At 43.9% G+C, this 26,314-nt stretch overlaps 1 protein-coding gene across 4 annotated transcripts in view; it reads left to right on the forward strand.

The window, feature by feature from the left end:
• The first annotated feature begins 1,392 nt into the window (after window positions 1–1,392).
• Window positions 1,393–26,314, forward strand: part of DOK5 (docking protein 5) — a 32,744-nt gene continuing 7,822 nt past the window's right edge. For 2 of the 4 annotated variants that reach the window (XM_042834393.1, XM_042834394.1), the window contains exons 1-5: window positions 1,393–1,502; window positions 17,373–17,480; window positions 24,752–24,866; window positions 24,944–25,084; window positions 25,823–26,012. In XM_042834393.1, the coding sequence (XP_042690327.1) occupies window positions 1,437–1,502; window positions 17,373–17,480; window positions 24,752–24,866; window positions 24,944–25,084; window positions 25,823–26,012 (620 nt within the window). In that variant the 5' untranslated portion in view covers window positions 1,393–1,436. The remainder of the gene's footprint in view (window positions 1,503–17,372; window positions 17,481–24,751; window positions 24,867–24,943; window positions 25,085–25,822; window positions 26,013–26,314) is intronic. The other 2 variants (XM_042834395.1, XM_042834396.1) reach the window with 1 other exon arrangement.

Below are 26,314 nucleotides of genomic sequence, written 5' to 3' on the forward strand. Positions count from 1 at the left end.
CTGAACTGAGGTGCATATGCTTTGTAATATGCAATTTCTGAGGACATTTTTTCTTGAGTGCAAGGACTCGTCTTAGAATAATCTGATTTCTGGAGTGTTTTGGTTCATGAGTGTTGCTGCTTTTGTTGCTTCTAACTGTGTTATTTTATGTGTTCTGTGAATTAGTGAAAAGGAGAGGGAAATGTAAAATGGTAATGTAGAATCTGAAACAAGACTGCAGAGTTGTCTCATTCATCCTAAGTGAATTAGCCCTTCAGCTAGAAAGCCTTATGCTCTATCTCCATAACCACTTGTCAATTAATATCTTTGTAAATCCTTGCAAAGCAAAGTCACCTCAAGCAAGAGCAGAAAGCACCAAGCTGCTCCCACAACAGAGCAACCAGCACTGTTGTGACTGTTTCCAATCTGAAGGAGCTGTGGATTTAGAAAAGGGCCAGTCTTATTACAAGTGAGTTTCGTAGTAACTGAATGACCAAATCAACATAGGCATCATTCCCACATTGCCTGGTGCTCGGCTCAACTGCGAGATGCCCTCCTTGCTGAGCTCTGCTCTGCTCTGCTTGCCTTCTCTCTACTCACTTTGTCATTTGCAGGGCATGATAATTGTCAAAGTCATCTGGCTGACCTCCTCCTCAGACTGCCTATAATTGGGATGCTATTAAAAGATGTGATAAGGAGATGAATGGTTCCTCTTTCCAGGACACAGTATTTATAGTGTACCACTAACAGGTAACCTACAGAGAGCAAGCAGGGTCCTTGGAGCCCCAGTGCTTGACAGTGTCTGCACGTTCCTGGAAAAGGAGATGTGAGGCTGCAGGAGGGAACCCCCGGGCCCAGCGCCAGGCGCTCATCCCTTACCGCAAGCAGCACACGGTGCTGGAAAATGCAGCGCGTGCTCGTGTGACATTTCCAAGACGGGAAGCGTGCCATGGGACCCCGTCCAGAGCGCAGGGCGCAGCTCCGGTTACCGGCCGTCAGGAGATGCTGGGGCTGAGCCACCTGGCAGGCTTTCAGGCATCTGAAAGACTTTCTGGGAAACCCACTTTCCTGAGAAAAACCGCAGGTGGGAGCGGTTTCCTCGGCACAGAAGGGCAGGGCTGACCGCTGCCAGCCCACCTTCCTGCAGCCGGGCTAACAGGGGCACGGCGGAGCGGCGCGCACCAAGCGGGCAGTTCAACGCAACTCCCCAGAAACGGGCAACCCTCAGTATTCTGCTCCTTAGAAACGAATTGGACAGCTGGGCTCAGAAGAGGAGCGATGGAGGACGCGGGGCGGGCATTAGCGCAGCCCTGCCCACAGCCCTGCCCGTCGCGGGCCGCTCAGTGGGGCGGAGCGGAGTGGAGCGGGCGCGGTTCTTCTGGAGGCTGCTGCTGTGCCGGTAGGGGTGCCTGAGCCGCCCCGACCCCGCCGGCTGCCTCTAACTTTCCCGGAGAAGGATGGCCTCCAATTTCAACGACATCGTGAAGCAGGGCTACGTGCGCATCCGGAGCAGGCGGCTGGGGGTGAGTGTTGGTCCCCTCCCGGCGGCACCTGCCTTGGGGATTTGTTTTCTTCTTCTTTTTTTTCCTTTTCGTGTAATTGTCTTTGTCTTGTTTTTTTGCAAACTGTGCTCTCCGAGTGTCTCCGCAGGCGAGGTGAAAATCTAGGGGGAGATGAATCAAAGCATCTTAAATGCATGAATCTCATATGCGTCTCATATGTGCTCGTATACGTATCTGTATGCATATATGTGTATTTTTTACTATTCCTCTCCCGGTGGGTGCGCTGATGCCGAGGTGCCGCTACCCGGAGCCGCCAACTTTGGGCCGGGGCCGCCGGTGGTGGAGCGCTGAGAGCCGGGGAGAAGGAGGAGGAGGAGTAGGAGGAGGATGGCTGGAGGAGCGAGGCTGCAGGTGCCCTCGGGAACGGGGCGTGCTGGGGAACTTTGGGCAGGTAGGGCCGGGGCTTTGCCTTGCGGTGCGGTTTGCAGCTGCCTCGGTGTTCCTGGGATGGGGTTGTTAACGCATCGAGGTTTTGAGCTCCGTGTGGGACAGGTGTCGATCTTGTCGGTACCTTTTAGGGCTTTAAAGACTATCGCGTGAGAGTTTGACAAAACAAAAAATCCCCAGATCCCCATTCCTCCTTTAGTTCCTTATTTCATTTTAAACTTAAGTCTGTTCTTGTGCTTTCATGACAAGCTCCTGGTTTCGGCAGTAGCAGCAGGTGCCCCTCGGGCATCCGCTCTGACCCTCACGAGCCGCTGCATCTCCAGCTCCTTCCTGCGCACGGTGCGGGAGCTCAGCCCGGAGGGAGGCTTTGTGCCTGTCGAGTGCCTTCATAAACGAACCTGCACCTCAGGACAGGAAGGCAACTTATTTCTTGTGTTTACTGACAGCTGATGGGTTATTAATTGGGCAGTTCTGAATTGTTTGTAGCATGAGTTTTACGTCCAGATTTATTGTGGGGTGTGTTTGGTCATCGGGAAGTGTTTGCTGATGACAAGTAAGCTTCATTCTCTTTGCATGCCCATGTTCAATAGAACCTATAGTGTTCATCTCCCTGACTTGTTTGGGTTTTTAATATGTTCCTGCACCAAAGGGAAGATGCTGTTTTTCTTGTACCTGTACTTCTGAGCATTGTTCACTCTTTAAGAACCATCTGATTCAGTGACAGATGGAGATAACGTCATTTGGAGAGAGCCTGTAGTAAGTCTGGCAGGATCAGTGTACCATGGCCATCCTTCCAGAACTGAGTATGTATTGGTATTCAGTTTGTTCCTGCGTGAATAAAAAGTAAGATTAAACTTTGACACATCTTTCCATTTTGTGGCAGTGAAACCTAGCAGGAATGTGAACAAAACGCATCTGCTCTGAGATGAGTGGAAGCCCTATTAATGGAGAAAGTGCTTTAGTGAAGATGTCCCAGAGTGACTGTGCCTTAGACAGTTGTTAAAGTGAAGAGCCCAGAACTGGTCATTCCAGGCTTCCCTTTGCTCTGGGAATGCTGTCCCATTGACTGGCCAAAGGGAGGAGGCCAGTAGCTGCTACCTGGTGACAGAGGCTGGAGCTGTGGGCATGAGGTGCCCTGTTCATGCCCTGGTGCCCCCTCTTACCTGGGAGTAAGTAGTTTTGTTAACAGTAGAGCTTTTTCTCCTTAAAGTTTTCAGTTTAAAATATTGCTCAGACGTTTGAAATACAATTGCAGGCTTCCTCCTGTAACTTGTGTTCCCTATAAGCTGCTTAAGAGCCCAGTGTCCTGATTTATGAAATCCAAGTGAAAGTGGGTACTTGGGTTAATTATGATTAACCTGAGATCTTCAGATACAGGACAAGCATGTTTGCCCGAAGCAGCATTGCAGCTGCCAGCACCCACTTCACAGCACAGCCCCAGTAACTCTCCTCACCCCTGCTGGCTTTTCCTCCTCAATCAGCTGTGGATGTGCCCAGCCGGTGCAGAAGAGGCCTGAGCTGCAGCTTGATATTAGACAGAGCTTGAGTTCAATATTATTCGATGGCAAATGGGAAGTTGGCTCCTTGAGAGGAGCTGTGGGACAGCTTGGTTTTTTGGGTAGCTGCGTTGGGAAGGGCTCTCCAACACTCAGGAGCTGGAGATGGGAAGTGAAAAATAGTCTAAACCTTAATCCACAGAGTGGGAAACTTTGCAACTTTGCTGTGCCCTGACAGCATCAGGAAGGACAAGGCTGCTCCAGCCCTGCACGCAGCTCCTGCTGGTTGGGAAGGGCTTGGATGCTGTGTGTGGCGAGGTGTGAAGGGAGCTACTCAAATATGCTCACCACTATGGTGGCACAGCTGCAGTCAGTGCGTTGTCCTTTCAAATGGAACTCAGCTCCTGGGTTTTTCCTCTGTAATGCTATGGTAATTTCATCACCAAGGGAACTAGAGCAGCGCTTGTGTCTACAAATTACTTCGAAAAATGACTTTTTGGAATAACAGGGGTGCAAATGCTACATTTGTGAAGAAAGGGGTGCAGAGGAGCAGCTTGCTCAAAACCAAGCTTCTTTTGAAGGAAAACTGACAATTCTGAGAGGCTCTACTTTGTAATTTCAAGTCCAGTGTAGGCTAATTAGGTTTCTACCTGGACCGTTTGTGTGCACTTTAAATATGTAAATTTAATTTAATATTATTTAATAGAATAGTTTCCATAGTAACATTTGCATCACGTGTGTCTTCCACAGAGCCAAATATATTCAAGAGAAAGAGCACTCTTCCCAATTCTTTCCATCCTTATAGGGAAAAAATAATTCCCTCAGCCAATGATCTCTCTCAGTTCCGTTATTAGCGCTGACATGGAGGAGATTGTGTTCTAAGGAACTGCTGACAGTGCAAATGCACGACCTCACGGAGTTCTGTGCAACGTAACAGATCAGCTTTGTTCTGTGGGCAGCGCTTCCACCAGTGACCAGCAGACCTGTGTTTGGGGAGAGGAGATAAGAGGAGACGCCGTGCCGCACTGAGTGCTTTTGCCAGCGATTACCTTTCACCTGATAAAGCACTTTGTGTCTATTTACATGAAACACAAGTTGTTTTGTGGCTTCTAAACCTAAAAAGACTTTTGCCATTGTGACCATCAATTAAGGTCTCGTTCTGTGACACAGGTCTGATTTTTTGGGAGTGGAGGATTTCATTATGGGGATGTCTGCTCTCTACACCGAAAAATCAGTCCCTGTGCACTCACTGTAAGGACAGGTGTGTGTGGTGCTGGTGAATACACCTGGGCTTTCATTTTGGTTGAACTGTGTCAACTGAGTGTTCAGTTAACAAATAGGACTCAGAACAAGAACAAATCTTAGAAATAAAGGACTTTTGTTACACTGATAAGCCTGGCTTGTAGCTGCTGCTGTTCTCACATCAAACTGCTAGCCTGGCTTCAACCTATGTGCTTCCTGGCAAAGTTTTCCTCGCTCTGAGGAAGCAGGTTGCACGGAAGTGGTGGTGTTAGGAAGCACAGAATATGGCAGGTATTGTACTGAGAAGGTATGTTGCTGGGATGAAAGCTTGCCCAAAGAGCTTTAAAAGCAAAAGGGCACTTGTTGCTCATGAGAGTTGCTCGCCTCTCTCGCTGAGCTGGGAGACTCCTGGCAGTGCTTTTGTTTCAGTCTGACACTTTTATTGAGCCCTCTGTTGTTGCAGCTTGGCTTGCCCTTGCCGTACCCCCAATTACATTTGGGGTTCTGGAAGCAACATTTCAATTTGTGTGAAGGCTGCAGAGTGAAGCTGCCCTAGGGTTATCCCCCGCTGCTGCTGTCAGGGTGCAGGCAGGTGGGAGTGCTGGGGCTCCCAGGGAAGCAGTGATGTCCCTGAAGCAGCATTGGGCATGCTGATGGCACGGTACCCGAAAGTGCCCTCCTCCTGCATGGAGTGTTGGAGATGATGCTGTTCCCCCTGGGAGACCCCACAGAACCCTCGGGGCTGTCCCAGCCTCGTGATGTATGGCAGACTGCTGGAGTGAGATGCCGTGGGGTCAGCTGTCAGCCCCTGGATCTCGGTGTGCCAGGAGCGCACGTGGCATGTCCTATTGCATGAAGTGTCTGAGCTGTCTGCAGCTAAAAGTGCAATAGTGCTGATTAAACAAAAGCACCCCAAAGAACCAGCTGAGATGTTCTGGTCAGGCACAGAGATGCTGCTGATAATGACTTGTCCATGGCCAAAGTGCACAGCATCCAGCTTGGCTCCAGTCCCTTGGCTGGAAGGCACTGGCTTTTGGAAGCCTTCCATCCTCTGGCTTTCTTGGAAAATGCACACCTTCCTAATGAGGGTTTTGCTGCTGTGTGTGGCCGCTCCCCAGGAGGGCAGCATACCTTTCTAAGCAGTGTGTGCACCTGAAGCTGATACATACAGGTCTATACCTTTTTCTCCCAAGTTTTGTCTCCTAGGAATGCATGTGACTTGTGGTTTTTTATTTTATTACAGCTTTGACTCCCAGGTTCCAGAGAACACTGAAGACTGTGTGTATCTAAAATCACAATGGAAAATACTGAAATAATTTCGATATAAACATTAAGATGACCCATATTCTGAAAAGAGGATGACATTTTCTCCCTCACGAAACAGGGTTAATAAAATTAGGGCAGGCTAGGACAGCACGTGCTGCTGAATGCTGCACATACATTACTGCTGCATGACAGAAGTATTTAAAACAGTCCTCACAATTTGTGGCTTGTTGGAAAAGCCTTACGAAGTGTTTCTCTTTCTAGAACATATACAGCTGCTAACCAGCTACGTTGGAGGTTTACCACGCGGAACAATCTGCACACTAACTTTCTAAATTGCCATTACTGGAGGTATTCTGATATATTTTATGGCTGCCATGATGTTGTGATGGTATTTCCTGTGTATGGAGGTCTGGGAGCCAGCTCTGCAGTTTGTATTACTATCACATTATTACAGACTGCTAAAAATGCTCATTTGGGAGGATCCATTGCCTTTAATGGAGCTGTGCATATAGCTGAGTATCTGTTCCTAAAAGATGCATGTCTCCAGAGAGGCATCCTGTATGTTTATCAGTGAATAAAGCTCCCAGAGAGAAGTAAAGGGGATTTTTTTTTAACCTAGCAATGTGTTTCTTGTACCTCAGCCTGGCAGAGGAGCGCTGTGCAGTGTCCTCTCTCAGAGGTATCCTCACTTTGCATCATCCAGGCATGGCTCAGAACTCTCCTTGCAGCCATATCTGCTGAACAACACTTGTAACTCAATCCTCAGCCTGCTCTCGGGGTGTGTGTAATCCCATCTGCTGGAGGCACCTCTTGGTCATGCATGGCATGGTCAGCTTCCAGCATCCTGCTGTGGGACCCCCATGGAAACCTGGGCCAAAGCCAGGACAGAGATCTGAGCAGGTTCGCCAAGTTTCAGCAGCTCAAGTCCAAAAGTGCAGTTCTGACAAACTACTCTGTCTGTAGAGGTTTCCCAAGGATGCTGAGAACAGCTGGCATCTCGCAGGGTTTCAGTCGTGGCAAGTGTGGGTTGTCCACATCTGGTGTGCTCCTGCTGCCCTGTCCAGGGCTGTTCTCTTGCTGTCCTGCTGTTCTCTTGCTGTCACACATCTGGAACAGATGTGTGGCCTTTCCTCCCCAGTGTCCTTAACCTTGCTGATGGGAATGTATGACTGGATTTGCACCTTTCCAATCCATTTTGGTGTGGGTAAATGATTTCTCGTTATGAGGGTGACCTTGGGCAACTGGTGAACCTTACCAGTGGTTGCTGGGTAGGACCTGCCTTCTAGGAATGGAGGGGAGGAGGAAAATTAGAAGTTGTCCTTCTGAAGGCAGCGGTGTTGAAGGCACTGCTCTCAGTGGTATGAAGACCTCGTTAATGCAGGAGAAAGCATTTCTGTGGATGCTCCTCTTTAATGCTGATCTAAAACAGTTTAATAAATTTAATGAAGTCCTAATGGTAGAGAATTTGGGGAAGTAAAACACAGTGAAACTGTAATGGGCTTTAATGAAATATTTGGCTACTGGAACTAGTGTTAGGCTTGTCCAGAGAGAAACAAGACCTGTGTGCCACTGCTTTGCTTGATGGGTCTGACTTGTCCAAAAACTCTCAACCACATCAGTGCAAAGGAATGTGATACAAGCAAGTTTGCCAATGCAGAACTAGGGCTCTCCTGGCCAGCCCTATAATAGGAACTAGTAATAATGTAGTCTTTAGAAGGGCAAAGAAGGGAGATGGCTTCTTCACAGCTTTGTGTTTAGTTTCCTGCTTCTAGAACATAGTTGCTTAATAGCAAGTAATCTGTACTGTGGTGTTCCTGGACTGGTTTGAAAACTCAGTGTAAAATGGTTCTTAGGTTTCTGGACTGCTTCTCACCTTGATTAATGCTTTACTTTAACATTTAACATTTAACATTTGACATTAACAGAAGTATTCAATATTTTAAAAAAAGAAATCAGCAAAAATTCACCTAAAATCAGGAGGGCTTTTCTTTCTCATACAGTGGAGGAATTAGATGGTCTATACAGGCTATATGTTAGAGGGGAAATGCAACAATTTTGTGCTGCAGCACAAAAAACCCACGCACCAAACAGCCTGCAGACTGCAGTCTTCATCTGGTACGGCATTCGTGCTTACAGCACACACTTTAGGACTGCAATGGGAAAACTTCTGATTGGTAGTCAGAAGTTTGGAAAAACTTTATACAGGAGTTTAGTGCTTTGTGTTTTTTAAAGAATTTTATACACAGTTGAAACTTTTGACTTTCAAAAGCTGGGAAGAATTAAGCTTTCGGTGTTCTCACATCTTGATTTTAATTATGCTCATTTCTGTAGGAAATTCAGTGAGAAGAGAATGGTGTTGAGCATGGAAAATGACGTCGTTTTTGCAAGTTCTGCATAGCGGTGTTTCTGTGAAACACTGGGAGGAGAGGTGGGACAGGGAGAGACAACCTGCAGGACTAGAACCATATGGTTCACAGATTGGTGCTTGGGTGAGTGTGCTGGAGAGTCAGCATGGGGGTTCAGAACAAGAGCTGTGAAAACTGGAAACCACAGTGATAGGGGATGTAATGAGGGGCAGGAGAAGGAAAAGTTGTCTGCCTATATCTATCTATGTTTGAAGCAGCTTCAGTGATCAAACTCCAGCTTTCACCTTTATAGCTCCTTTCAGTCTGGAAGTATTTGAGACAGAATAAAATGAGCAGATTTTGTATGCACCAACTTCAGCGTGCAAGATATTAAGCCTGTTGGATTTGTATTTTTAGAAAACTCTTAAATAAGGTGTTGGAACATTTTCACAGATACGATTTCTTGCTGCTTGGATCTTGGTGGTGGTGGCAGGGATAGGATCCAGGATGCTGCTTGGAAAGCATGAGCTTGGACAGGTGTCAAGTGGATGGGGCCAGGCTCCTCCTGAGGTGTGCAGTGACAGGGCAAGGGGCAGTGGGCACACACTGAAACACAGCAACATGAGGAAAAGCTTTTTCACTATGAGAATGACAGAGCACCGAAACAGCTGCCCAGAGATTGTAGTTTCCTTCTCTGGAGGTCCTCAAAACACACCTGGATGCTTTCTTGTTCAATCTACTGTAAGGAACTGCTTTAGCAGGGGGTTGGACTCAATGATGTCCAGAGGTTCCTTCCAGTCCATCTGATAATATGAAGAAGCTTTCTTGTGCTTTTCAGCATTCATTTTCCACTTGGTAACCTTCCCTGTCATTCTTTGGAAGACAACCTTAGGTATTTAGCAAAACAAAGAGACTTCAAATTTATCATTTCCCAAAACTGAGATAACTGGTGAGCAATGGGCTCTCACCTGTTTGCTGTCTTGTTCTGAAGATGAAGTCTTCACTTTACCAAGTCTAATTCAGACTTGAGTGCAGTGCTCTTGTTCTTCTGCTTTTATCTCAGATAATTCCCCCAGTTTTTGCCAGCTGTTTCCCCAGCTCTGTATCCTCACCGTTTGCTCTTTTGTTGCTAGACTGTATGTTTTCTGGAGGCGTTTGCATTAATTGTTACTGCACACAAAGGATATGCCAACAACAATTGTGAACACAGTGACAGGAAAGTAAAACCCCGTAACAAACAGGGGAAGCTCAGTCTGTCCTCATTTCATTGCCTTTTCATCATCAGTCCATTACAGCACGAGGGCTCCTCTGCTGTGGGTGTTACTCTGAAGTTGCACCCGCCATAAATTAATGTTTTGCAGTGTTTATGGAGACACTTGAAAGAATGCAACAGATGTAAGGTCTGCACCTGGGTTGACATCTTAATGTGATGTTTCAGGTATGCTGTGGAAGTTGATGGAGTATTTCTATTATCTTCTTGTCTGACTTCATCAAGTGCTGTCACAAAATACCAATGGAAGTTCAAGCGAGTAGAACAGGGTGGGGTTTTATCTCCCTTTCTTCTGCTGAGAATAATGTAACTCTTTTCAATTCAGAATGCCACTGCAGTGAAATCCGTGGTATTTCTTCCCAGCAGTATTAACGTAGAAGATAAAGCGGTTCCTTTCCTTTCCAAGGAACTTGAGATGTCCTATGGTCAGCAAAGGAGAACTACTCTTAATGCCCTCCCTAGTGGCTGTGCCCCAGTGAGGACAAATGTTAGCTGATGGTGCCAGACATATAGATACAGATAGATGGCACAGGGCTAATGGGAATGAATTTTTAGAGCTGATCTGACCTCTGGAAAGGTTGGGGGAATGAACCCCCACAGCACAGTGTTGATGTTAGGAGAAAAAGAGAACTGTGGAACTCTATCTCATCTTGGGGCTGTGTGAGGGAGGAACCTTGAGGCTGAGTTGAGGTATGAGGCAGATGTATGTCAGGATGGGAGGTGATGCACATGGTTTGTTGAAGCAAACCTGTGATGCTTCCTGGAGCTTGCAGAGAAATTAATTGGCGAATGGCAAAGAATGACAGCAGGCCAAAAATGGCCAGTTGTTGCTAGTTAGGAGCTTGCAGGGCATTTGTCATCCTTGGGTGTCCAAGCAGCACACAGCAAGCCTCATTAACTCCATTTCCAGGTGGGCAGATGGCAACAGGTACAGCTGAATTGCTCAAAGTCACTCACTGGTGTCTGGAAAATTAAAATACTTCTCTTGTGTCTGGCTTTGGGTGATGGCAGCTCTGTTGAAGAACGTGTTCTTCTGACATAAAGGCTGGATTTGTGTGCACCTTCTGCATTTCTTCTCTCATTTTGTGCAGTCTTCAGATTGCAAGTCCAGCCGTGAAATGCAGCTCCCACAAATGGCTGAGTGATATGGGAGGCTACAGCAAAGCCTGGGAGTTTGTGAGCGAATACAGTTCATCTCCAAACATGGAACGAGTCCCCTGTGCCTTCTGGATAGTGCAGTCCAGGAGAGCATCCCCTTAGTACTGCTTTTTAGCATGTGTACTGATTACAGCTCTGGGTACTTTGTAGCCTCTTTGCATTCTGATGTACTAATTAGTGAGCTTCATGATCTGTTAATGAGCTGTATCAATGCTATTTCCCTCTCTATTCCATGTAATTAAAGTATCCAAGCTGGATAGCAGAGGTGGGGAGGTATTCCAAACCAGAATTCACTGCAGCAATTTCAAGTTATTAAGCAGTTGTCTAATCCTGAGGCCATACTAAATGGTGTTAATTCACTGGGCTGCACTGATGACCTGACCCTCTAGGGTGGCTCCTCCAGCTTTTTCTCCCTTCAGCAGTTACAGTCCTAGGCTGATTTTTCACCTGTCCAGTTTCATGCCTAGAATTAACTGTGCTTATATATAAAGCTTAGCAGATGTTAAAGGAATGAAATCAGATACTTAGCTCCAATCTGACATTTTTAAGCTGTCACTGGCAAGAAGCTTTCTGCTGTAAATGCTTCTTGGCACATGGAGGCACTCTCCTCAAATGGCCCAGTGGCACAAAGCTGACCCTTTTTTGTGCGCTGGTGGATGAGTGGGGAAAGTGGTTTCAAAACCCAGACCACTCCATGGCAGAATTTCTAAGTCCATGAAGGAGGGCCTGGAAGGGGAAGGATGCTTTGGGTAATGCTCTTATTCTAAAGATACTGCCTCTAACTCTTGACTTCTGCAGAGAGGGCAAACTGGAAGTTGAAGTCTTGCTGTTAATATTTTTAGGCTGTGAAATTCTCAACAGTCCTTAGAGAAACTCTTAAAAAAAAAAAAAATGGAATTGATTTCTCTATGAAACAGCCTCATTTCTAATTTCTTCTGCAAATTCAAGTCATCGTGCTGTGAGTAGAAATGAGAAAGAAGTGACTGCTTTGCAGAACTCTTAGGATACCTGTGTGGGATGGGCGCAACCTGAATCACAGTCCTGACATCTTAAAATGGACATTTTAAATAAGGACAGATATCACTCTTCTGTGTTGTTTTGTGAACAGATCTTACGGCCAGTTCTGGCCAGTGCCAGAGTTGGATTTTGTAACTTTAAGGGAAAAATGTAGCAATATTGAGCAATTTTGTGCAGGGGGATAATATTACTATTTCAATCCCTATTAGCAACTGTGAATTCCTACTGTAAAATATTGTTTTGAAGATGTATACTCAGTGTGAAGGAGGGAAATTTATCTCTAGAAATGTGTTTCTCGAGGGAAGGAGAAATCTAGATTGTTTTCTTTCATCTCCCAGAGAAGATTGCTTGATGTAAGCCAACTTTGATTTATGCAGTCATTATAACCTGATCACAATGAATAATGTGATATAGCTTACTCATAACACACTAACATTAAATAGGTATTCTGGGAATGGGAAGTTGTCCCATTGCCAAGTACAGCTATATCTTTACAGACAATGTAATCAATTTTGCTGCTTATTTCACAAAGCCAGTGAACCAGTCTGCATCTCCCTGCGGTATTTAGGTCATGCTAAGCATGCGTCAGCACAAGTTAGGTGTGTTTACAGCTCTGTGGTTCTTTCTAGTAATCCATCTGTTTAAATACAGGAATTAAGATTCAGATTCTTCATGCTACCTGGCTAATTTTGTGTGATCAACTCCCCTCTGGAAGGATCTTTTATCCAGAACTCAGTCTTCTGGACACTGCTTGATAGAATTGATCCAAGATGCTCAGATGGTTTTTCCATTTGCAGATGGAGGTGCTTCAGTGGGTGAGCTATCTACTGCTCTTGGGTAACATGACAGCAATTTTTGTCCTATGAGAACATTCAGGAAATGCGGTGATAAACTTGCTTGTTTTTGTGCTGTGCCTTTGTCAGATTCTCTGTTTCTGCAGGCTGTTGGTCATAAAAGATAAGTTCCTAGCAATTGCTCATGCTTTCTGGTAGTCATCTCAAGCTGTATGATAGTACTTTCATCTACTGCTTGTAAAAAAGCTGTTTGTGTTTATCTGACAGCAAGTTCAATGTCCCTATAAATGCAGCTCATTGGAATTCTTTGGTTTGGGGAAGAGCAGAAAAACACAGCACAGGAATAAAATAGGGTAGCTTTCCCCAGAGGCTCGTTTCTTGTTTGCAAAAGAGAAATTTCCAAATGCGACTTTGTACTACTGACTCCCTCTTAAATAACAAAAAAGGGGTGGGATCGTCTGCTCCAAAGGAAAATACTGATGCTTTGCCAGAGTGTATTGGATGACAAAGGTGTAGGAATCTTAAATTTTTTTAGTTTTAAACTCCCCAGCGCCGAGGTAAGAGAAATATCCAAATATTTAGAAATTCAGGGGAAGGCTTTTTCCAGAGACTTTTTAAAATCTGTTGCTGAGCAAAGCACTGAGGAGTGGCATAAAGTTACTACAGACCCAAATGTAAATTTTAGTTGCTAAATTCAGAGGCTTGTTTCCTGTAGTAGTGTTTTCTCCACGATGAAAAAGTGACATTTTAACTCAAAACCTGGCTCCATTCCTGGCTTTTCTGCTCGCTTTGGAGGAGGTGAGGTGGTGCTCCTGCCTTCTCACAGCCATTCCCAGGGCAGAGCAAGCTTCGGGCTGTCACGTAGCACAGAGAGCCGCTGGTTTCAGTTTCCATCTCTGCATGATCATTCTCAAACCACATCTGAACCCTGAAATTAAGTAAGTCAAGAAATTTTTCCACCCTGCTTGGCCAGATGCTGACCCCTCCCAGCTGAGATTACTGGTGCCTGTGCTTCATGGTGCACTTCCCCACTGGGAGGTGGGGATGGCTGGGCAGTCCTGCCTAGGGAACGGCTCTGAGAGGCAGGAATGCAGATACTCAGATTGCATCGTTCCTTTGAAGTCACTCCTTGACTTTGGTTGTGGCTGTGATTTATGTCAGCTGATCCTTGGAGCCAGGAATAGCAGTGATTTGCCTTGACCTTGGACGTGCATGTTAGATCACCTGCCTGGGGTTCAGATGATCCACTTCATGGACAGCCATGTTATTTCCCTCCAGTTTCATGTTCTTGACTGTTGGAAGCTGTAATTTTTAGAGACTGTAAGAAGTAGATGCTAGTTTTTCTACTTGAATTAAACTTCAGGTCAGGCATCTTGTAGGATCCTGCAGGGAGAGCTTTGGGAGTTTTAGGTGTTACACAAATGACAGCTCTTGCTGTTCTCTCTTATCTCATCAGTTCCTGATTTGCTGCTTGGATTATCTAATCACTGTCAGTGCAAGTGTTTGGGGTGAAAGTGATTAGAGCAGTGCTTCCAACTAATTCCTATTCATGTAGTAGTAGTGTAAATGTTGATTTGAGGGATAAGTGAGCTAAGTGTTCATGCTGAATAGGCACCTGGGAGCGTCTGGGGCTGCTGCTGGTAGCTGCTGTCAGAACAGCTTCAACAGTGTAAACAGTTCAGGTACTGTTGTCAGTGTGAGGAAGTGCTGACAAGCCTCAGACACATACTCCATCATGATGGATCAAAGGCCTAATTATTTGCTCTGTATGCGCTCCTAATGGGGTCTGTGAGTAGCTCTCTGTCTTGGGCTCATCACCAGCTCTTCTGTGCATTGACGGGCTTTCTGTGTTCTTGCATAGAAGTTGGGTTTGTGCAGCTTCTGCTCAGTCAAGGTGGTGCTGGGTGTTCTTCTGCAATGTTGTGGGATCACTGAAATGATACTGTGATAATGGACACCCACTGCAGCTATCTCAGGATTTCGTTTTTGAAAGTGCTAAGCAGGTTTTAAGAGAGAGCTTGCGTCTTCCTTTTGAGTTTGTTCCCATAAGCTGTCAGGCAAGAGTTAACAACCACAGCACTGATGTTAATGGGATTCTGACAAAAACAAAATACTTGATAATACTTCAACTATTGCAGCCCAGTATGTAAATCTTATTTTCATGCTGTGTCTAAACACTTGTCCTCCTGTTTCCCACACCACCCAGTAACGGGTGGCTGTTTTGTTGCTGGCAGCGCTGAACAAAGCTGCAGTGAGGGATGAATTGCATCAAAGTCACTGGTGCAGAGAAGGCCTAACTGGCTGTTGATGTTTCTAGAGTTTGTGTAGCTGTATGGGTTTAGAGAACTCAAAACTCTTCTTCTAAGACTTTAAACATCTTTCTATTAATTTAACATCCAGGAACCCTGATGGTGCAACCAGATTGCACAGTCAGGTAGTACGCAAACATACAATTAAATTGTGCAGTCTGGAAGGAGGCAGTTGTACAACAGATGAGTAATGGCATTTCATTAGACCAAGTGACTGCCTAGATAACATGCAGGAGAACTGAGGATTCCTGGTTACAGTCAATGCCTTGAGAAATGCAGGCAACCTTCCAGCTGGTGTTGAGCTCACTATGTAAGCAGTACTTCATTGTTCACAAGCATTTGTATTACAAGTGGATTACAAGTGTATCTTGGGATAAGACCCAGTAGTAATGGTATTAACGGGGTGATGGAGCCTGTGCAATTACACAGGTGGTTTGTTAATCTACTGGTGCAACTAAGTAATTGCAGTTCAGTACTTATGAGATCAAATCTTGTCTGTGAGCTAAAAACTGCTTCCCTGTTCTTTGGAGAATAACTATTCTGATGAGAATGCTACCATTAGATGCAGAAAGAGTTGTGTGGGGTTTTTTTTGTTTGTTTGTTTGTTTTTTCCTTATGGGCTACCATATGAATAGTAGAGCATAAATTGGAGGGAGGTGGGTCTCAGCCATGTTTATGTACTCAAGCACAGCTTAAGTGCTTTTCCTAATTCAGGACAAAAACAAGCAGCGTGGTGCCTTAACCTGGCGGGTCAGAACACAAATACCTTGGCCTTGCTTCAGCTCAGAGATGCCAAAGGAAGGAGAGAGCTGATGCAGGAAGAGGAGGAAGTTCAGAGGGGGGACCCTTGTGTCCTGATTTTCCTCCATTTCACTCAAATTAGCATCATGAATGCCATTTGTTCTTCATAGGCATAGTTACTTGGGTTGGCATGACTTTGTCCTGAAGGCGGTGATGTATTGTATTGTGTTAGAGAATTGCTGTACTGTGGGAGCAGAACCAAACCACAAAAGCTGAGTATTTATATTTGATGCTGATTTGGCTCCTTTGCTTGCATTTAACAGGTGGTTGTGTTTTTGTTTTTTGTTTTTTTTTCCAGCTTTTTTTACCTTGATTCTGTTCTAAATCCAAAAATTAGTCTGGATTAGTTGTTGTTGCGCTACAGAACCCATTCCAGTAACATCAACTTATAACCACCTCCCATGCTTGTACGGAGTTGATTGCTAGTGGTACTTATGGTCCCAACAGCATTTGGAAGGTTGTGCTCCCGGCCAGAGGTGGAAAGAAGCTTTCTTTCCTTGGACGAGGAATGGGTGTCCACAAGCTGGGAGGAACAATATGACTCCCTGAACAGCTAAAAGACAGTGGAAGAACAGACAGCTGGTCAACTCAATCATTTTCATGCACAGAAAGAGTTACGGCTACTTAGTTGTAGCTACTTTTCATGGGCATTATTTTGTGCTGGATAAGTTGGTTTAGAAAACTATCAATGGATCCGAGGTTGGAGCTCTCTTGTCTGGTTGCTTGTTGGGCACTGGCTTGGTGGGAGGCAATGAGAAGTTCTGAGGGGTCCCATCACTGATCAGTCCATTTGTGCTACCCTGGAGCCCTGCCAGAGCTGTGCACTACTTGATAACGGCTGATAGGGACTTTTCTTTGAAATCACACTACTTGTAGTGGCAGTCTTGTTTTATTTCTATCTTACCAGGTGTCACTTTCAAATTACTGATTAAATGTAGGCTGTGAACAGTTGGTAAGGCTTAAATTTTTTTATCCTCTATGCAGACAGTATGTTATCTAAGTTTTGAATGTAATAAGATGATAGGAAGTGCTGTACAGTTGAGGACTAGGTGGGAAGATTGCAAGAAAGGGGACAGAAGTTTGATAAATGAATTGGCAGGATGCTGCAAGTGTGGAAAGGTGTTTCTTCAGTCACTCTGTGCAGAAAGAATCTCATTTAAGTGACTCAAATTTAAGTATTTGGACTTTGAAAGCAAAAGGACACTTGTCGGAATCCTGTATTCTACTGTGAAATGTTCTGTCCAGTCATTCAGTTACCCAGTAATTGAGCTCCTTTTCACTGTGTATTCACACTTATTCTTTTACGTATTATACACATATTCTGCTTTGCCAATTCACACACCTGATGGAATTTCATTCCTTGTCTGCTCAAGCTTTGTGTCTCTCTTAAGCATACGAGACTGGAACAAATAATGAATTAACATTGAAAAGTGTATCCCTTTATTTTGAAAAAGCTGTTTCCTAGAAAGTCCTGCATGTACAAGCAGGATGGCTGCAGCTTCTTTCATTAGCACCCTTCATGCAATCATCCTCTGTCTTTATTTATGACTTAATTTATGTCTGCAATGTAATTCAAAAGAAATACGATGTAAGTGTCCATTAGCTTGATCTTCATTTTGTCTGAGCTACTGAGAGCCATTAATTGTAACTCCAGAGCAGAATCTGATTTATAAGTCTAACTTCTATGCAAATGTTAGTGATATTGAAGTCATTGGAGATGCCAAGTTTATTCTCTTGTGTTTCTAGATTTACCAGAGATGCTGGTTAGTATTCAAAAAAGCTTCAAGCAAAGGGCCAAAGAGGCTGGAGAAATTCTCAGATGAACGAGCTGCTTACTTCAGATGCTATCACAAGGTAAGGCCTGATTATATTCTTGTTTATCAAACTTGTTTTACATGCAGTTGGGAATAAAATCTGAAGTTGTCACGTATTGGCCTGAAAACTGGAACTTTCATTTTCTACAGTCGGGGTCCAAAACCCATTTGTATGTTCCTTTAGTAAAGGAAGGGGAGATCAGAAAGTTGGGTACCTAACAGCTTGGGTCTTGTATGTGTGGGAGGCACTAGACAGCTACAGAAATGATGGGCAACGTGCAAATCTTTCTTGCAGCAGTGATGTGAAAACCTTTTCTGAATTCACTGATATTAAAAGAACGTTGCTTTCCCTCTAATCGCTTCTCTGCAGTTCTGTGTGCATTTCATACTCATCTGAGAATTTACATGTGTAATTCTCCTGGGCATGGAGATGAAAATGAGAAACCCTTTAATTTATGATCATTGTTGGCAAAAGCTTAATATATTAGAAGATTAGGATTTATGTGCATAAATTGCTGGGAGTCAGCGAGCACAGCTCAGCTCGAGGCTGATCTGCATTTATTCTCTTTGACGTACGTTTAGGAGGAAATCTGGAGGGAATACTGAGTCTGAATTCAGACTTGTCGGTCTGCATGCCGTATAATTTGTAACTGATTGATCATAAAACCTGTGGCAATTTGTAGTAAGTCGTGCCCATAAATACTCCATCTACATTTTGATTAAGAAACTTTCAGAAGTAATGAACGGTGTGTTTGAGGGTAGCACGGTGTGTGTAAGACAACATCTAGCTTTCAGTGAGACGCTGCCTTTGTATCAGCGTGGCTCTGTCAGTCTCATGCAAGTGTTTATTTCTTCCATTGTACAAATGTAACGCATCATCGGGTTCAGATTAGTTAACAGATGTGAAATCTAAAAGGAATCTGAATGAAGCTGGATTTCTTTTTCAAGAGAAACTGAGGCTGCCCTCTAGTTCTAAAGCTATCAGCTATACAAGCTGATTGGCTCTGCTTGTTTATAACCAACCTTACTTGAAAGGAAGCTAATGAGTGTTAAGTAGTGTTCTTGTGTTCTTTGGCTAAAATGTGTTGACTTACAAAGAGCACATGTGGCTTAAAATGGCTTTATCCTTTTTAAAAAAGCTTTGTAAATGTGTGAAATTCAAAGGTGGGCAATGATGCAATTTCCAGCATGATTATCTGGGAGGTGGTCAAAGGGAACATGCCACTGCTGCTCTGTGTTGCACTGCAGTTGAATTGATTCTTGTAAAAACAAACAAACAAAAAAAAAAAAACAAAAAAACCACCAAAAACATAATAATTAAATGAAAAGGAAAAGGAAAAAAACATCTTAATTTGGCAGTCATCAACCACACTACTTCTCAACTGTTTTTATCTATCTTATTAATGGGCTTTGATGGTCATCATATCATCCAGTGCCTGCAATAGTCATTGCTATTGTTATACACATCTGGTCAGCACAAGCTGTTGAAGGCAGCATCAAATCTAGACACTGGAGGAGCCCTTGCTCACCCCATCAGTCTTTGTGGAGATTTAATCTATCATAAGACTGTGAAAATGAAAAATGATGAATGCAGCAAATGTTTTAATAGCACCTGCCTCCTTCACTGGGGTGTTAAATTGTTTATTGTGTGTGTGTGATGAATTAAAGCACAAACATTACTTCAGTTTATTAGTGGAGGGAGCCTGGGGCGCTTCTTGTGCTGGTCCTGCAGTGGTGCCTCTCAGTCTGAGCTGGAATGGACTGAGGCGTAAGTCATCCTCACCCAGGCACGATTCCTTCTCCCTTTGGAGTCTGGGTTGGAAGTTCAGTGTTTCTGTCACACTGGGGGATCCAGTTTATTTGAGTTTGGGAACACGAGGGCTGTGTCCTACTCTGCAGCCCTGTGCCAAAGGTGGAATCTTGACATCTTTGCTGCTCCCATCTTGCTGATGCGACACCACCTCTTCTCCCTGCCCCACGCCTGGGGCTTTCCCACGTCATTTTGATGGAGGAAGATTTTGTTGCTGCCATCATCCATTGTGATACCAGTAGCCTGTGGGCTCCTGCAGGAGATGATAACTGCTAGCTTGGCTTGGTGGCTGTGTTTTAGAATGAAGAACGTTCATTCGTTGGTTCAGGTGGTTTGGACGTTCAGCTCTTAGACTGCTTTACTTTGTGCTTGCCTGAATCTCCTATGTGTACTTCTGAAATAAATGATGCAAGATGGAATGAGTATTTTTATGTAAAACATTCAAATACTTATAATTTAAGTGCATCTCTGCCTGAATTTCTTATTAAACATGATCTAAAGGATCCAGACTTGCAGTTAGTTGGCAAAGTCAGTGACTGGGGAAGTTTAAAACAACGGAAGAAATAATACTTCTGTGTAATATTGACTTTAAATACTTTTTAATCTCCATTTTTTTTTAACGCAAAAAGATTGAAGTGCACTAAAATACAGGTCATCTGAAAATGGTCATATATAACTTAAGTGAACTGAAATATTGCATACTCAAAATTACTTAATTTGGGTCTACAAGGATGAGAAAATAATCTGGATCTGGAGTGCAAAATCTGGGCAGAGAATTGCCTTTCAGGTAACTGTATGGATTTCATTTGGTAAATAAAAATAATCATCCACAAATGACCATATGCTTTAGCATGGTGATGTTGGAAGAATGAAGGAATTTGTGTTTCTCCAGGTGATTTTGAACTCTGCAGGGTACCAGAATAATCCTTAATATTCCAACACAAAGCCAACTAATTCCATACTGCTGACAAGACTATGCTGATTCCTTGAGGGGATCTAAGTTTTCATCCCATTGTATTAATCTTGCTTTGAAACAGCAGAAGCAATTTAAACAGTCTGTCTAGTTATGGAATAATCCAGTTGGAAAATTGAATTGTCATTTGTAATTGTTTTCCAGCCTTGCTCATGCAAAACTGTACCAGTGGCAAATTAAATGTTGAAAGTATGACCACTCTGCTTATAACTGACTGTTAAACATTTATTTTAATGAGTGCTATCACTTAACTCCAAATAAAATGTCTGCTTTGAGGTTTTAGAAGAATTAAAGCAACTCATTGGGGATGTTTTGGTGCCTTTGCCATGCAAGTATATGTGTTTACCAGCAGATCTTGTGCCATGAATGGAGCTGGGCTGGGATGACTGTGCTGTATTTACCAATGAATTTCCCCTGGTGGGACTGTGATGTTTTGCCTACAGCCCTCTGCTGGGTGAGTTTCCAAGCAGCTGAGAAGCATAAAGTCCTTAATTAAGATTGAAACCAAAGATGCATCCAAACCACTGAGCGTGGCAGTTGTGTAGGCGATAAATGTGATCCCTTGTGTTCTGTTCTGAAAGGCTCCCCATATTTGAGAATTATGTCCTAATTCAAAGGGTTGTTTGAATTCACGAGGCTGCTAGGGCTGTTTTCAGTCAACTGTGTGTTTGGCATGTTAGAGGAGGGGATGGAAGAGGGAAAATCTTTTCCAGAGTGTTTCTGGCCATGATGAAGCTCTGTCTGCTTGTGCTGTCGGTCAGGCAGTGAACGCTTAATCCCTTATCCTGATCCATGATTCCTACCACACACCTCTGCAATTTATTTTGGTCTTTAATCAGGTGTACTTCAGTTGTATGGGTTGTCACCTTTGATGTAAAGGAGCCCTGAAAGCAAAAGGGAGGAAAGGAGTGTGCCAGGGCGGCAACCCTTCTCAATAGAATAACATTCCTCCTGTTCTTTCACTGTTAAATACTGATGTGGGCCTGAGATTCGTAGCTCATCCAACTTCTTAGAATTAAGCTTATAGATGACACTAATTTTGAAGAAAAAAAAAAAAAAAAAAAAAACCACCTCAAAACTTACTAAACTATGACAACACTTTTACATGTCTAGCAGGAAGAGAATAGCAGCCTGGAATACTGGCAGGTGCTTGGTGTCTGCTCCTGACTCCTTTCCAAAGCCCGGGGAGGGGAAATTAACTGTCTGCCACTTCTTCGTGTGAATTTGGTGCCAGACAATTTGAACCATCTGTTGCATTCGTGAGAGCAATGGTGAGGCTCTTCAGGCTGCCTGGGTAATGAGGGTGCTCTGTAGCACCTTGCAGGGCGATGCAGCAGGTTGGGTGCCGGGTGGTTTTGACGAGCTCTCCCTTGGGAGCACAGGTGTGCTGTGGAGGCTCTGCAGTAGGATCTGCTCCTTGGCCAAAGCTGGGCTTTGCAGGAAGGGGCTGTGCTGTGCCACAGTTCTTCTGAAAGGTAAGGACAGCTCCAGCAGTGCAGCCCCAAAAGGAAGAGAGGGCAGTTGCTGCGTTTTTGCCAGCTGTAAAAATCGGGTGCTATGAAGTTGTATTTGGGACCTAAAGCATGTGTGAGCTGAAAGATTGAATTTCTGAAGGGGAACATGGTTGTGCGTTATGCTGCCTTCAGGTCAGGACACCCAGCCATGCACTTCTGTTCCCTTTGGGTTTTGCTTAACTCCCTTATGGCCCAATGAAGTAACTGTAGCATAGAGTGACTGTCCTCACTGAGGAGAAATTACTACTGTCATGGGCTGCAGGGTGAGGGAAGAGATGCTATGTAATTTCTAGTAACCTTTTATTGACCGGGAGAACAAAAAAGAAAGGAAAAATGTTGGTTTACAAGTATGGCTGTAGCTTCTGTCCTACTCTATGTAATGACCAAATTGGGGTAACCAGCTGGTTCTGGTGTAAAGCCTTAGACCAGAAAGGGTCACGGGTGTGTTATATTTGGCAGGAGGAGATCTGAATTCCAGTGGCTGGGCTCAGAGATGATGCAGCCTAGAGCTGCAATGTGGATGTGGCACTGAGACACAAAGCAAGAGTGCAGGAGGCTTTGGGTTGGTAGAGGTGAGCTGGGGTTGGAGTCTAGGTAAAGGAAGGTGTGATCACAATTTGCTTCTTTTATGTACAAACACAGCAGATGCTTTAATCTCATCCTTCTCATCTTCCCAGCAGTGCTTTGAACATTCTCACCTGTCTGGCCCAGAGGTACATGACTCAGTCTGAACACAAGTCATTAGTGGTACTGCTGGTTGGTTTGTTTGCTCCCTTTCGAGAGCCAGCAGCCTCCTGTGCTGCCCAGTGCTGCGTTCCCTGGTGGGGCTGCCCTGCAGAGCTGCATGCCCTGTGTGCTCTGGGAGCTGGCAGGGGGCTGGGGCAGTGGCTGGCTGGTCCTGAGCCCCCAGCTGCCACTGGATCCCACAGTAGCAAGGAGAAGCAGTTTTCTGTATAAACCTTCTCTGATCATGCTGCTGATCATCTTGGGATTCATTACACTAGACACCAATTAGTGTGCTACCCAGCAGCAGGAGTGTTAGACGCCAGATTTTTGGAAATGAGCTTTCAATTAGAATAAATCCTGGATAACTAAATGATACATTACCAAAATATATGGCCCAATTCTGCTTCTGCTGGCTTCTGTACTCACAGGTACTTGCTCACTCACTGGTGCCAATTTCATTAGCACATTCACTTGCAGAAAATGTGCTCTCTGTAAATGTCAGAATAGTTACTGCCCTGAACAAAAAGTCTAACTTTAGTTTCTTTCCTTATTGCATTTGAATATTTCCTGGCAAATGAGAGCTGAACCTGGCAGCTGGCAGCTCAAGCTTGACCTGTCATGTACTGAGTACGATGGGAATGAGCCACGACAGATTTGTCATATTTAACAATGAGTTTGTCAGTGTCTTGTTAGCACTGGGGGATGTACTTCCATCACAGGATTTCCTAGAAGAGAGAAAAATCCTCATGCAAAATTAAGCACAATCAGGAAGTCTCGGTTTTGACACTTCTCAAAATCTTGAGCCCAGAGGCTATAAAAACCTGATTCCTAGATTTGGCAGCTCAGCAGAAGACTTGATGTGTTCCCTATGGATGTTTCTTTCATTTTGTTATTCCTGTTGCTAGCAGCTGCAGAGTGAATTTCCAGATCTTAGGTGTGTGGCTTATCTGGGGGATAGGCTGCCCACTGGCTGCTGTCCCTTCCAGTCATTGATCTCCAGGCTCTTGCCTGAAAGTTTGACTTTAACTGTCCATATTCCCTTGCTAAAAGAGAAGAGGCAATAGATTGACTCTAAGGAGAAGGTGATTTAGGGTTTAAGGCCGGAGGGATGCAGTAGGTGTGTTGGGGAACCCAAGGAGCTGTGGGGGATCAGCCCCTTTCTGGACCCTACCGTAAGAAGTTGTGGTAGTTCCCAAATCTTCCAGGTAAGATGGAGTGCTGCGTTTCTTCCTTTACAACTGCAACCATAAAAGAGTGTTCCGCAGCCCTAATGAGACTGAAGTAATTAAGCACTGTGGTTGCAAAGTACAGCTTTGGGGATGTTTTTCTTAAACTCCTTTCTGTCTCTGCAGTCCTTGGCATGTAAAACAATCAGTGAAGCTATTTCTGATATTTCAGTAGAGCTTCCTGATGCCTTGTCTGGGTATTAATCTTTACACTAAAAAGAATTTTAAAAGTGAAAAATTTCTCTTCAGTCAAATTTATGAACATTATTGATGAGGGTGAGCGTGAAAAGTGGATGCTAGAGCCACATGAGGGAACCATGGCATTTCCTAAAACTCTGTGAGGTAACAGATGTTCATTTTTGTTGGATTGAAAGAGATTCCAGTCGGTTTTTGGCTACCAAGCAACAGAAATCTGCATCTTCAAATCTGAGAATTCATTCTGTGAATCTTTAAAGGGAACAAGCTTTCCAACTACTAAAACTGTGATCTTTTAAAAAAAAAATTATTTCAATTTTTCATAGTTATTTTCTCTATGGGCTGTTATAACAAACCACCAACTTTCCTTAAACGCAGTTTCAGACACTGACTTTACACCATTCTCAGTTTTGTCCTTACGATGGAAGCCATGCCGGAACTGGATTTGCTCCACCAAATGGGAGACTCTTTCAGCTTTCTCTCTTCACCTCCTTTTATTTCTACTGCAACAGGTTGGTCTTCTAAATGTCCTGCCTGTAAGTATTTCTTGAAGTGAGCTTCGATTCTACCTGCATCTTGGCTTAAATCCTGCTTAGGTCAGTTTGCGCTGAAGTTATGTGGATGAGAGGGAAGTGGAGAATGTCTCCTTCACCATCCAGGCTCTCCAAGTAGATTGCACAAGATGATTCATGTCAACGCTGTGTTTCCTTGAGGGCAATCAAATATTCTCTCTTTGTCTGTCCTTTGCAGCTCAACATCATTCTTTTTTCAGCTTCTCTGGTCAATAGTGGATATATATCTTTTTAGGTCTTAATTACATCCCCAAATTGTTGGTTTTTTTGGTGTGTTTTTCTTTTTTTCTTCCAGGTCACAGAGCTCAATAATGTGAAGAATATATCACGGATGCCAAAAAGCACAAAGAAGCATGCTGTTGGGATCTACTTTAATGATGACACCTCTAAAACTTTTGCTTGTGAGTCAGGTGGGTAAAATGGCAATGCCCATGAGAACATGAGAGCATCAATTGTGAAATCATAAATGTATTATACCTACACACAGACTTTCTGGGCATTTATACAGAACTTGAGGCAGATGAGTGGTGCAAGGTATTGCAGATGGAGTGTCTTGGGACAAGAATTAATGACATTAGCCTTGGAGAGCCTGACTTGTTGGCATCAGGAGTGGAGAGGGAGCAGAATGGTATGTACATAATGTATTGACTTCTTAAGTCTTTTGTTACTTTATTTTAAAATCATTTGGACTGCACATAAGAACACAAAAAATAAATTGGTACCAAAAATTGTTTTTTGGTACCAATTAAGAAACCAAGTCCCCCATCCTGTTTGTTTTGTTTTAATTGCCATCAGAAATAACAAGCATGGTAATAAGGTGCTGTAATTCAGGGCTTTAAAATTATTTTGGAATAGCACTTTTCCTCTCATACAATTTAGCTGACCTTGGAGAGGGAAATTGTATTTTCATTGTGTGTTTTCTTATACTGTGTCTGTACAACAGTTTCAGCCTCTGACTGAAACTATTTATCAACATTGTTAAAGCAAATAATAAATAACAATAATTACACTCAAAACCTGAGCTCTAAGCTACTTCATTTTCCTATGCAAATTAATTAATTATATGCACAAAAGCACTTGCAGTGTATTTATTCGTGCACACAGTTGTATTAATATCAGGATTATGATGGTGCAGTTCTTCTGCATCTCAACACATTCCTAAGTGTTTGCCCTTTCAGCGCAGTGTTTTGATTGCTCCAAACATTGAGTTAGTTGAGTTGTTGGAAGGAATTGAGTCTTTATTTTTGCAATAATTGTTTGAAGTGAAATAAGATCTTTTAATAGAGGTGGAAAATAGGAAATTCCTTTAATGACTTCGACAGTTAACGGGCAGGGATTTTAGACTAACCTTTTGTTTTTCTCCCAGAGAGATTCAATGTGTATTTGATGCCATCCCCTAACTTAGATGTGCATGGGGAATGTACCTTGCAGATAACATTTGAGAATATCTGTCTTTGGGACATCCAGAATCCCAGAGTCAAACTCGTCTCTTGGCCATTAAGTGCCCTCCGACGCTACGGACGGGACCCTTCTTGGTTCACCTTTGAAGCAGGGAGGTAGGTGTGTGTTTGTTGCAGTGCATCACCTTCCTCCATCATTCTGAAGTAGTGGAGAAGGGGGTCCTTGTTTTTGTTAATCACACTCCTGCTTTCCATCTGTTGTGACAAATGCGTTTATAAGAAACGTAAATGCAGTTCCTCCTTCTAGAGTTGTTGTTCCTTATCGCTTCCTGCAGCTTGAACTTAATGAACTGAAGTCTTTGTGTGGCTGAGGCTGGAGCACCTGTTGATTGGACTAAACTCCCAAATCCTTTTTAAAGGCTGTGGTTGCTTTATTTTAGATAAGCACATTAAAGAAT

Source organism: Centrocercus urophasianus, unplaced genomic scaffold (genome assembly GCF_019232065.1).
Source record: "Centrocercus urophasianus isolate 14NV4802_14NV808 unplaced genomic scaffold, USGS_Curo_1.0 seq_46, whole genome shotgun sequence".
In the NCBI taxonomy this organism is placed as follows: Eukaryota; Metazoa; Chordata; class Aves; order Galliformes; family Phasianidae; genus Centrocercus; species Centrocercus urophasianus.